This window comes from Sinohyriopsis cumingii, chromosome 4 (assembly GCF_028554795.1).
Source record: "Sinohyriopsis cumingii isolate HCF-2022 chromosome 4, ASM2855479v2, whole genome shotgun sequence".
In the NCBI taxonomy this organism is placed as follows: domain Eukaryota; kingdom Metazoa; phylum Mollusca; class Bivalvia; order Unionida; family Unionidae; genus Sinohyriopsis; species Sinohyriopsis cumingii.
In genome coordinates this window covers 28,410,074-28,422,623 of record NC_142964.1, presented here as the reverse complement: position 1 = coordinate 28,422,623, position 12,550 = coordinate 28,410,074, and the positions used below count along the sequence as shown (strand labels likewise).

The 12,550-nt window shown below is 36.3% G+C and overlaps 1 protein-coding gene across 2 annotated transcripts in view; it reads right to left on the bottom strand.

The window, feature by feature from the left end:
• LOC149800863 (N6-Methyl-AMP deaminase-like) overlaps positions 1–12,550 on the bottom strand; it is a 45,904-nt gene that overhangs the window by 18,659 nt on the left and 14,695 nt on the right. Inside the window, exons 2-4 of one of the 2 annotated variants that reach the window (XM_089954876.1) lie at positions 10,763–10,893; positions 9,022–9,130; positions 3,626–3,922 (exon numbers count right to left, since the gene is read on the bottom strand). In XM_089954876.1, coding sequence (XP_089811002.1) covers positions 3,626–3,922; positions 9,022–9,130; positions 10,763–10,893 — 537 coding nt within the window. The remainder of the gene's footprint in view (positions 1–3,625; positions 3,923–9,021; positions 9,131–10,762; positions 10,894–12,550) is intronic. The other variant, XM_089954878.1, reaches the window with a different exon arrangement.

The window sequence follows — 12,550 nt, the reverse complement described above, 5'->3', positions numbered from 1 at the left end:
AAATGGACAAGCCATACCCATAATAACTTGATATAATAAATGGACCAGTCATACGCATAATGACTTGATATAATAAATGGACCAGTCATACAATAATCGACCGCTCCGGTGGCCTAGTGGTTACAGCGTCTGCCTCGGAAGCAGGAGGTCATGGGTTCTAACCCTGGTGAGTGATACCAAAGACTTACAAAAATGGTACTAGCAGCTACCTCGCTTGGGGCTCAGCATTAAGAGGTTAGTGTTAGGACTAGTCGGCCTGGTGTCAGGATAATGTGACTAGGTGGGACATCATGCTACGTGTCTGCAGCGTGATGCCCCAGTGCTAGACATCACTATAAACTGCCACACTGCAGACATCATAGCGATATGACTGAATTTTTTTTAAAAGCTACATTAAAAATCCTAATCACACACAAACACACACACATACCCATAATGACTTGATATAACAAATGGACCAGTCATACCCAACCAAATACAACCAAATTATTATTTTAGTAGGTGGAAATGATGCCAGTGAGGGAAGGTCACTAAATCAAACCAGAACAGATTTCGAAAGTTTACTGTATGCTGCTAGGTATTGCAGCCCAAATACATGTAAAATTATGATATCAGGACTAACTCCTTGTGTGGACATGAAGGAGAAAGAAATCAATGATCTGATAATTGACCTATATGAAGATTTCAACCTACAGTATATTCCACAATACACATCTTTCTTCAGAACCTGGATGTCAACCTAAGTCTCCACCAGAGACAAAATTCATCTAAGTAGAAAAGGAACCTTTCAACTACTGAGAAATATTAACATATATGCCCCCATTTTCAGGCACTGTAATGAAGACTACTCTCTTTACTGTGGAGAAACTGGGCATGTGACATAGGTATGCCATCATGGCAAACAGACTGAGTACTTCAGATGCCATAAATATGGACACAAACAAAGACTTTGTCAATCAATGTATTATACATATTAGGAAGCTGGCAAAGAGGAGAATGCCAATGCTTCATTTACAACAAATCTAAATGTACCTAGTGAGACTCTTTTCTCTAACTATTCAGTGGATACTATTGTAAATGTAAAAATTATTTGGATTTTCAGGGCCTGTATGTTACTTTGTCAGAATGATAAAAGTAGTATGGAGACAATCTCGGTGAGTACCCCACTGCATGATGACATACATATAATTGATATGAAAATAAATAATACAAAAGGTTTTAACATCGGTCACTTAAATGTACAAGGTATAGTGGGAAAAATAGACAAGATTTAAGTTAATGTTGTCTTCCAAGGAAAATAATATACATGTTTTAGGACTCACTGAAACCAAATTAAATGCTAACCACAATGATGATCTATTTCACTGTCAAGGCTACAATAAACCATTATGCAGGAACAGAAAGACAGCTGGGGCAGGTCTTGTTGTTTACATTAGGGAAGATGTAAATGCAGAAAGACAACTTGACTTGGAGTCACATGAAATTGAGAGTATCTGGGTGGAATTTTTTCAAAATAATGCAAAATCATTCCTAGTTGGTTTCATTTATAGGCCACCTTCCTCCAAAAACACATGAAGTTCTGTGTATAAAGGACTTAGAACCAAACAAACATGAAGTTCTGTGTATAAAGGACTTAGAACCAAACACACATGAAGTTCTGTGTAAATAGGACTTGGAACCAAACAAACATAAAGTTCTGTGTAAATAGGACTTGGAACCAAACACACATGAAGTTATGTGTATAAAGGACATAGAACCAAATACAATAAAGTTCTATGTATAAAGGATATAGAACCAAACACATTAAGTTCTGTCTAAATAGAGGGGCCCAGAGTGGTCTAAAGCACTCTCCGTTATGGATCAATGCCATCTCACCTCTGTCTGTGTGGGTTTGAATCTAGGATTCGGCCAATGTGGGCACGTGAGAAAGCCTGCCAGTAGCTTCTCGTGGGTCAGTGGTTATTCCCAGGTTCTTCCTCCACCATTAATTCTGGCCGCCATGCATAGCCTATCGTGTGCTGAAAAATGGCGTTAAATTCCACAATAACAACAACAACAACAACAACAACAACAACTGTCTAAATAGAACTTAGAACCAAAGAAACATTAGGTTCTGTGTAAATAGGACTTGGAACCAAACAAACATAAAGTTCTGTGTAAATAGGACTAGGAACCAAACAAATATAAAGTTCTATGTAAATAAGACTTGGAACCAAACACACATGAAGTTCTGTGTAAATAGGACTTAGAACCAAAACACATGAAAATCTGTGTATAAAGGACTTAGAACCAAATGCACATGAAGTTCTGTGTAAATAGGACTTGGAACCAAACACACATGAAAATCTGTGTATAAAGGACTTAGAACCAAACACACATGAATTTCTGTGCATAAAGGACTTGGAACCAAACACACATGAAGTTCTGTGTATAAAGGAGTTAGAACCAAAGAAACATGAAGTTCTGTGTAAATAGAACTTAGAACCAAAGAAACATTAAGTTCTGTGTGAATACGACTTGGAACCAAACAAACATAAAGTTCTATGTAAATAGGACTTGGAACCAAACACACATGAATTTCTGTGTAAATAAGACTTAGAACCAAAAACACATGAAAATCTGTATATAAAGGACTTAGAACCAAACACACATAAAGTTCTGTGTATAAAGGACTTAGAACCAAACACACATGAAGTTCTGTGTAAATAGGACTTGGAACCAAACACACATAAAGGTCTGTGTAAAGAGGACTTAGAACCAAAAACACATGAAAATCTGTGTATAAAGGACTTAGAACCAAACACACATAAAGTTCTGTGTATAAAGGACTTAGAACCAGACACACATGAAGTTCTGTGTAAATAGGACTTGGAATCAAACACACATGAATTTCTGTGCATAAAGGACTTGGAACCAAACGAGCATGAAGTTCTGTCTATAAAGGACTTGGAATCAAACAAACATGAAGTTCTGTGTAAATAGAACTTAGAACCAAAGAAACATTAAGTTCTGTGTGAATAGGACTTGGAACCAAACAAACATAAAGTTCTATGTAAATAGGACTTGGAACCAAACAGACATGAATTTCTGTGTAAATAGGACTTAGAACCAAAAACACATGAAAATCTGTGTATAAAGGACTTAGAACCAAACACACATAAAGTTCTATGTATAAAGGGCATAGAACCAAAAACACGTGAAGTTCTGTGTATACAGGACTTAGAACCAAACACACATGAAGTTCTGTGTATAAATGGCTCAGAACCAAAGAAACATGAAGTTCTGTGTATAAAGGACTTAGAACCAAAGAAACATTAACTTCTGTGTAAATAGGACTTGGAACCAAACAAACATAAAGTTCTGTGTAAACAGGACTTGGAACCAAACAAACATAAAGTTCTGTTTAAATAGGACTTGGAACCAAACACACATGAAGTTCTGTGTAAATAGGACTTAAAAGCAAAAGCACATGAAAATCTGTGCATAAAGGACTTAGAATAAAACACACATAAAGTTCTGTGTATAAAGGACATAGAACCAAAAACACATGAAGTTCTGTATATAAAGGACTTAGAACCAAACACATATTAGGTTTTGTGCATATAGTATTCTTATCAATACTTACAGTGGGGTCTCCGCTCAGGTCTATTCCTACTACTGTTCCACCACTCAGTCTGGAATATCTCTCTGCAAGGTCAACTGTTTCCTTAGCAACTGACAAATCATTCCTCCGGTCTATAGCCAGCAGGAAATTCACCACAATGTCAAGTTTTTCTTTACGACAGTCCTCAATAGCTTTCAAAACAGCCTCAATGTAAGAACTCTTTGTCATCCCAGAGGAAGGTGCATCACGGGGGGTGCTGCGTAGTTCTAGGTACTTCACATTGTCGGCAGAAAATTCATGAATGACATCATAGGCAATCTGAAAAAAGAAAATATATCAATGAAAATACCTTCAATCATACAAATTTATTCTCATGAAAATAAAAAGTACACATTTTGAAAATTCCATTTTTTTAATTACTTTTAAGTAATTAAGAAAATTACTTTTAGTTAATACATGAACAGTTGGGTTCCTGTTAATGCAATATTTTGACAGATTAATTCTCTCAGTATATTTACAAAAAAAACCAATGTTCATGAAAACTGCTCTATTTTCACAAGTAAACCAAGTGTCAATAAAGTACGTATTTACTGCATAATAAACCAAATAGCATCAACGGCTGAAAGGCAGATGATGCAAAACAATTTCTTTCCAAACAAAAGACACAAGTTGGTCTGATATTGCTCACCTGGTTTGCATCACAAAGTCACCCAATCTGATGCAAGATTACATCATTTATATGCACAGATCTTGCTCATTCCAGATTGGCAAAAAGATTATGTGATTAGATGCAAGATCACACCATTAATATGTGTCAATCTCATTCATTATAAAACCTGACCAAGATATTGATGAAACAAACAAATATTCTAAGTTAGATTAAACCTGAATCAAAAATGTGGCCTCCAGACTGGTAGCAAGTACAGCCAATCAGAAGCAAGATCACCTCATTAGTAGGCATGGACTTGCTCATTATCAAACTTGCAGAAAATTTTAATGATACAAGCATGAACTCTGAGTCTGATTAAAACTGTATGAAAACCATTGCCTCCACACTGCTATCAGGCTAAGCCAATCAAAAGTAAGAACACTTCAGTATTAATCATGGATCTTACCAATTTATTTAATTCTTCTGAGATCTTGATAATATAACAATATTTCCAGTCTGATCAAATCTGGATCAGAAATCAGGTGTACAGATTTGTAGCAAGGTAGGCCAATCTGATCCAGAAACTTTCACATTTGCAAAAGCAAGAAAGGAATGAATTTAAACAGTTATCATTTAAATATGAGCACGTATTTCCAGATGTTCCTACAAGAACAAATTTTTTCATGACACTGAAATTGTAAATTCGACACCTGTGAAACAACACCCATACAGGATGAACCCTATCAAAGAGGAATACTTGAACAAAGAAATTCAGTATTTGCTGGAGAATGATTTTGTAGAGCTCAGTAAAAGTGACTGGAGTTCACCAGGTATACTTGTTTGGAAACCAGATAAAACTTTCCATATGTGCACTGATTATAGGAAGGTGAACAGTGTGACTAAAATAGATTCATTTCCATTACCAAGAACTGATGACTGTGCATTGAAAAAATCAGAAATGCCAAGTATGTCACTTAATTTGACCTTCTGAAAGGATTCTGGCAAATTCCACTAAAGGAAAGAGCAAAGGAAATTTCGGCATTTGGGACTCCAGATGGTCTTTATCAATATAAAGTGAAATCCATTTAGGATGAAAGGTTTGACAAGTACTTTTCAGTGTCTAATGAACATGATTACCTCTGGTCTAGATAATTGTGATGCTTACATCGATGATGTAAGGACACCTGGAAAGAACATTTAGCAACAATTTGGAAATTCTTTGATAGACTCAGTGACGCCAAGTTTGACAATTAATTTATCCAAAAGTGAGTTCTGCCATGCTTGTGTAACATTTCTAGGACATATCATGGGACATGGACAAGTTAAACCTATAGATGCTATGGTCAAGGCTATCTCTGAATTCCCTGTGCCTGTTAGTAAAAAAGCAACTGATGTGATTTTTAGGTATGGCTGGATACTATCAGAAATTTTGTTCGAATTTTTTGATAATTGCTGAACCCATGACAAATTTATTGAGCAAGAAAACCAAGCTTCATTGGACTGAAAAATGTCAGGAGGCTTTTCATAAGTTAAAAGCCATACTTAAGAGTGCACCAGTTCTTACAGCTCCAAATTTCAGCCAATCATTTAAACTGTCTGTTGATGCCAGTGATGTTGGGGTTGGAGCAGTATTGATTAAAAAAGATAAAAATGGTGTTGAACAGCGAGTGTGCTATTTTTCTAAGAAATTAAATAAACACCAAAGAAATTATTCAACAATAGAGAAGGAATGTTTGGCTTTGATACTGGCAATACAACATTTTGAAGTTCACATTAGTTCAGCTCCTTCTTCGATTATTGTGTTTAGTGATCACAACCTTCTTATTTTCATCGGCAAGATGAAAAATAAAAATCAAAGACCACTAAGATGAGTTTGTTGTTACAGAAATATTATAGTGACATCAGGCACATCGAGGGAAAAGATAATTTAATAGCAGATGCACTTTCCCGTGTAGAGAAATATTATTTCATGTACACTTTGTATAATTCATAAGAGTTCTTCTTATGTTATTTTGTTTTAAACCTCATATATAATTAATCTATGGTAAAAAGAAAGCTTTACAATATAAATCTTTCTTTTTCTATAAGGGGGGATGTGTTATGTATATCTGATTTAATTTATATTTGATTTAATTTAATTGTTTGATTGTAAGTTTTAATTTTTTTATTCTATTACATGCTATTGTAATGTAACTTTATTTACTGGATTTGATATTGTTCAGTTCTGGCAGTTTTTTAGTTATTTTTGTCGTAAACATCTTTATAGAGATACTGTATCGAATACTGACCTAGTTCCTGACCTTGATTCAGAACCAGTAAGAGTTGTAGTAAACAACTTTCTTTTATTTTATTTATTCTTTCTCAGAGTAAGATTCATAAAGTGAAATCGAGACCATACTTGGAATACGTGGCAAATAACATGTAGCAATCGTTGCGAACTCTGGTTTTTCCAGAGGAATGACCCACATCTGGGCATCTGTTTCGCAATCTAGCTAGATTTATTATTGATGTTCTTAGAAAGAATAGTCATTAGTGTCTTAACACTTGAGAAGTTTAAGTGTTTTATGTTGTAACCAGTTTTGGGGCTAATTATTTGATAAACAGCCCATTGTAACAAAAATAATCTAAGCACTGATGGGCAAACAGCCCATTGTAACAAAAATAATCTGAAGCACTGAAGGCAAACAGCCCATGGTAACAAAAATAATCTGAAGCACTGATGGGCAAATGGGCTATTGTAACAAAAATAATCTGAAGCACTTATGGGCAAACAGCCCATGGTAACAAAAATAATCTGAAGCACTGATGGGCAAACAGCCCATTGTAACAACAATAATCAGAGGAACTGATGGGCAATCAGCCCTTTGGAACAAAAAAAACCACAACAAAAAACATACAATCTGAAGCATTGGATTCCTTAGTGCCCTTTTCTTATCTAGTGAAATGGATTCACTGGCACATTTTGTCTGATCTACTGACACTGATGCTTTGGTACTCTTCTCCAGTCTAGTGAACTGGTTTTATTGGCACCAGTTTCCAATATTATGAATTGGATTCATTTATGCCCTTCTCTGAGCTACTGAATTGGATTCACTGTTGCCCTTTCCTGATCTAGTGACTTAAAAGGCATTGGCACCATTCTCTAATCAAGTGAACAGGATCTATTGGTGTCCTTCTCTGATCCAGAGGATTGGATTTATTGATACTTTTCTCTGATCTACTGAAGAGGATTTATTGGTTCCCTTCTCTGATTCACTGGTGCACTTCTTTGATCTAGTGAACAGGATTTATTGGTGCCCTTCTTTGATCTAGAGAGTAGGATTTATTGGTGCACTTCTTTGATCTAGTGAATAGGATTTATTGGTGCCCTTCTATGATCTAGTGAATAGGATTTATCTGTGCCCTTCTCTGATCTAGTGAATAGGATTTATCAGTGCCCTTCTCTGATCTAATGAATAGGAGTTATCGGTGCCTTTCTCTGATCTAGTGAACAGGATTTATCGGTGTCCTTCTGACACTGAATCAGATTCACAACCACCATTCTGTCATTTGCTGAACTAGACTGACTGCACCCTTCTCTGATCTACTGAACTGGATTCATCACATGCTTCTCTAATCTACTGAATTGGATTCAGTGGTGCCGACCTCTGATCTACTGTACTGGATTGACAGGTGTCCGTCTATGATAAACCAAACTGGATGCATCGGTTCCCTTCTCTGATCTAATGAACCAGATTCACTTGTGCCCTTTTCTCTGACCAACTGAAATGAATGCAATGACACCCTAGTGTGATTTAATAATGTGGATTCATTGGAGCTCTTCTCTGATTTAATGAACTTGATTATTTTGTGCCCTTTTCTGATCTAATGAACTGTTTTCTTTGGCACCATTCTCTGTTCAAATGAACTTGATTCTTTAGTGCCTTTCTCTGATCTACTAAATCAGGTTCACTGGTGGTCTTCCCTTATTTAATAAACTGGATTCATCAGTGCGCTTCTTGGATTTACTAAACAGGATTCATCTGTGCCCTTCTTGGATTTACTGAACTGGATTCATCGGTGTAATCTCAGATTTACTGAACTGGATTCATCGGTGCCCTTCTCGGATTTACTGAACTGGATTCATTGGTGCCCTTCTTGGATTTACTGAACTGGATTAAATGGTGCCCTTCTTGGATTTACTGAACTGGTTTCATGGGTGCCGTTCTCGGATTTACTGAACTGGAATCATCAGTGCCCTTCTCTAATATTAATCTGTATGACGAGCATCCAACAGCAAAGAAAAGAAATTCAGATCAGAAAATTCATAACGCATTGGCAGATCAGGCCTAGACATCATAAATCTCCAGAACTTAAGATTTTGCTCTGAACAATCACAGATAATGTTAATTTTGAAAGGTTATTTCTGATTGGTTAGTGGTGGAAACTCAGTGTCAGATTCAAGCTCTGACTACAAGCAAGGCACTACACTGCTTGAATAAACCCCATTTGTACAAAGTAATGAAGGCACTGCACTCCTCGAATAAACCTCATTTGTACAAAGTAATGAAGGCATTGCACTGCGTGAATAAACCCCATTTGTACAAAGTAGTGAAGGCATTGCACTGCTTGAATAAACCCCATTTGTACAAAGTAATGAAGAAATTGCACTGCTTGAATAAACCCCATTTGTACAAAGTAATGAAGGCATTGCACTGCTTGAATAAACCCCATTTGTACAAAGTAATGAAGGCATTGTACTGCTTGAATAAATGGATACTCTACTTACTGTGTAAATGGCTTCAGTGTTGTCTGATATTTGGTGTGTACTACTTACTGTGTAAATGGCTTCAGTGTTGTCTGATATTTGGTGAATCAGCTTAAACATTTGGAAAACACTGAAATTCAAGAAAAATAAAAACACAAATTTTGTATTGAATACTTACACAATTAAGAATAATGTATGAAAATTTGTACTTGTTAAATAAGTGGGAAACAAGATTATTAAGGCAACATGATTCTTTAAAGAAACAGTTGTTGTATTTTGGTATGTTGTTTCAGTACTACTTATCTAATCATACTAATTATGCAGGGAAAAGATCCATAACTTCACAAATTTGGCCCTCATAAGCTAAACAAATTAAAGTACCTTTTATGGTAGAGTATACACCTGCCTCTGGTTTAACAGTCCTCAGTGCAGGTACTAGATGGGCATGGTTGAATCTAGAGATTGGTTGCCAGTGGGTTTAAAATGATCTTGAACTTTTGTAAAAGTATATGTGACCTTTAACATTTTGGTCCAAAAGTGTACATGTTTCTTCATTATCCCAGCTGCAATCCATCCATAAGGTTTGAGCAAGGCATATAAAAAAATAAAAGTTACTGTGCAAAACCCATTTTGCTTTGAGCTACAATGACACCTGACCCCTGACCTCAAAATCAATAGGCCTTTTCCATACCTTAAGTGCAGACCTTCCACAAATTTTGGTCAAGGTACATGATTTAGAAATAAAGTTAGTATACAAAAACCAGTTTTTTTCTTTCAGTCAGTGCCTTAATCCTTGATCTTTTGACCCTCAAATCAACTGGCTTCTTCCTTATCCCAAATGCAAGACATTCCAAAATATGGTCTAGGTCAGTAACGTAGAACTAATGCTACTGTGCAGAAACAAATTCTCTTCTTCAGCTAGAAACCCTGACCTTTTGACCCAAAAATGGATAGCTTCTACCTCACCCCAAGTGCAAGCTATCCATGTAAGTGAAGTCAAACTAATGTTATTGTGCAGAAATCATTTCTCTTCTTTCAGTTACAGAGACCTTTTACCCCCAAAGAGAGAAGATTCTTCCTTACCCCAAGAACACTTATCTAAAATGTTTGGTGCAGGTATGTGATGTAGAACTGATAAACTGGCATCAAACTGGTGACATGAATTCAATTAAATTATTTCAGATAAAAACTAAGTTCTAACTAGTACGGAGAAATGCCAGTACTCAATGGTTTCATTTGCTTTCCATGAACATAACTCCTCATTTCATGTTACATCACCTAGTCTGATCTGACAGTGTTTTATATAGTGTTGTTGTTTAAATGCCAATTTTCATCACATCATTGGCTCTACAAGGTGGCCAGAATATCTGATGGAGAAAGAACCCGGGGGAAAACCACCAACATAAGGGAAGCTACTGGCAAGCTTTCTCACATACTCACATTGGCTGAGCCCAAGACTCAAAACCCATCTGGACAGAGCTGAGATGGCAGTTATTTGTAAAGGTAAGCACTTCAGACCACTTGGCCACCTGGGATCCCTCCATTCTATGTAATGATAACTCAACGCCATTTGCAGCGGGATGAATTTTATATGCAGTCAAATACAAGTGACAGCATAAACCCTGAACTGCTAGTTTTTCATTCAATCAAAGATTGAAGCCCTCTGCCCTATCAACTGCTAGTGTTTCATGCAATCAAAGATTGAAGCCATCTGCAGCTGGGAACATGTTATATATATGAAATTAGTACAAGGCGCACTCACTTATCAAGTGTTCCCGCCTTCACTTTGTCAAAACCCATCCTCCAGTCTTTGTACAACTCTGGGCTCTTCTTCATCGCCAACTTCTTTATTGTTTCTATGCTAATGGACCCATTTAAATGGGCATGAAGCTCCTAAAAATAGAAGAATGTTCAAGTCATATTATTCAATCAAACATATAACATATCATAATATGTATTACTTTCAGAGGCATTGTTTGGTTCTGCAAACACAAAAATTGTTTGATAGTTAAATTTAAGTGAATGCCTCTGACTGGTGGCATTTCAATTTATGGTAACAATCACAAAATGAAAACAAAATTAAAAATGAAAGAATAAGAGCGAACTTGCAGTATATAAAGGGCAAGCATGCACATCAAACTCAAATTCACAGGCCCCACACCTTATTTAAAATCGTTTTTTCCACACACCAAAAAAAAAGCATTTTCAACAAATATTGTTAAAGATTTCTATTTTGTTTTATATAAAACTATTTAAAATGAATAAGAGAAACATACTTTGGAAAAGCAGTAAGGCTAATTATAATTATGTAATACTTACCTGTATCTATTGCTTACCTTACCCTTTCCACAACTGAAAAAACAAAATCACCTTGTCCATGTCAGATTCACCATTTTCCTGTTCTAAAATTTTCAGATCAGGCAACTCTGACTCTATGTCACTGGCCCATGTGTAATAGTGTATCCTCATTCCTTTCTAGGACCTTGATTAACGATGGGCATCAGAATGGGGAAGGAGGTGGGAATCTAATAGTGACAGTTAAGTATTATAGTGATAAATAAGTATTTGATAATCAAAATTCCTTTTACTCCCAAGCAAATACTTTTTTTAATATCAGTATTACATTTTCTGTCACTAAATTTTACTGATTTTGTCAGAAAGGAAGATGGCTGATGGACTGTAAAGGAGCAAAAAAATTAAAAATATTCTTGCAGCCCAGCCACTCAACTAGTTATACAGCAGCAGTCTGGGTTGCAATTTGTGCAGTAACAACTGGACCCCCCCCCCCCAACAAGATACCATGCATATGGCTTGCTAAAGACCTAAAGGTAAAAGGAGGAGGCTGTTTGCAATTATCAAATTGCAGCTATCATAATACCTCCAAAGATCCTGTCTGATAAAACAAAAGTATTCCTTATGCAGAGAAAACATAGAATGTGGAAATACACATCCTGCAGATTGATAGAAACTGACCAGGCTCTAGGTCTTGTAGCATTTCAAATGGATGCTGCACCTTTCAGCTTGAAAATTTCCTCTTGCAGGATTTCTTTTTAGGGGGAAAAGAGTTAACCTCAGTTTTCTGCCTTTGCGGGTACCAGAAGTATCCTGGAGTAGAATGCTAAGGAATGGATTTTTGAACCATCGCTACTGCATAATTCTGAAGAAGGATGTGTACCTCTTCCTTTAACTTGGTTACACTTTGCTGATTTAAAAAATATGGGCGTCCTTTATTAAGGAAGGAATTCTGTGAATCACAAATGTAAACCCTCTTTCACTATATAAAAGGACCCACCAATCTTCAATGATTGTCAACCAAATCTTTGAATGAGCTGATCAAACACTTACTTGAATTAAAGGAAGAGGGGTGCACTGCTGGAGAGTGAAGGCATCTCATGGAATGCCCTCCCATTCAACCTCCTTCGGAAAGGTTGGAGTAAGAAAACTTCAACAGTATGACTCATAGCTTCAAGCCACCAGTCCAATTTCAAACAGTACTTGCCACAGTTTTTTTCCAAAAGAGTTTAAAACAACTATTTTTCATACGGATTGA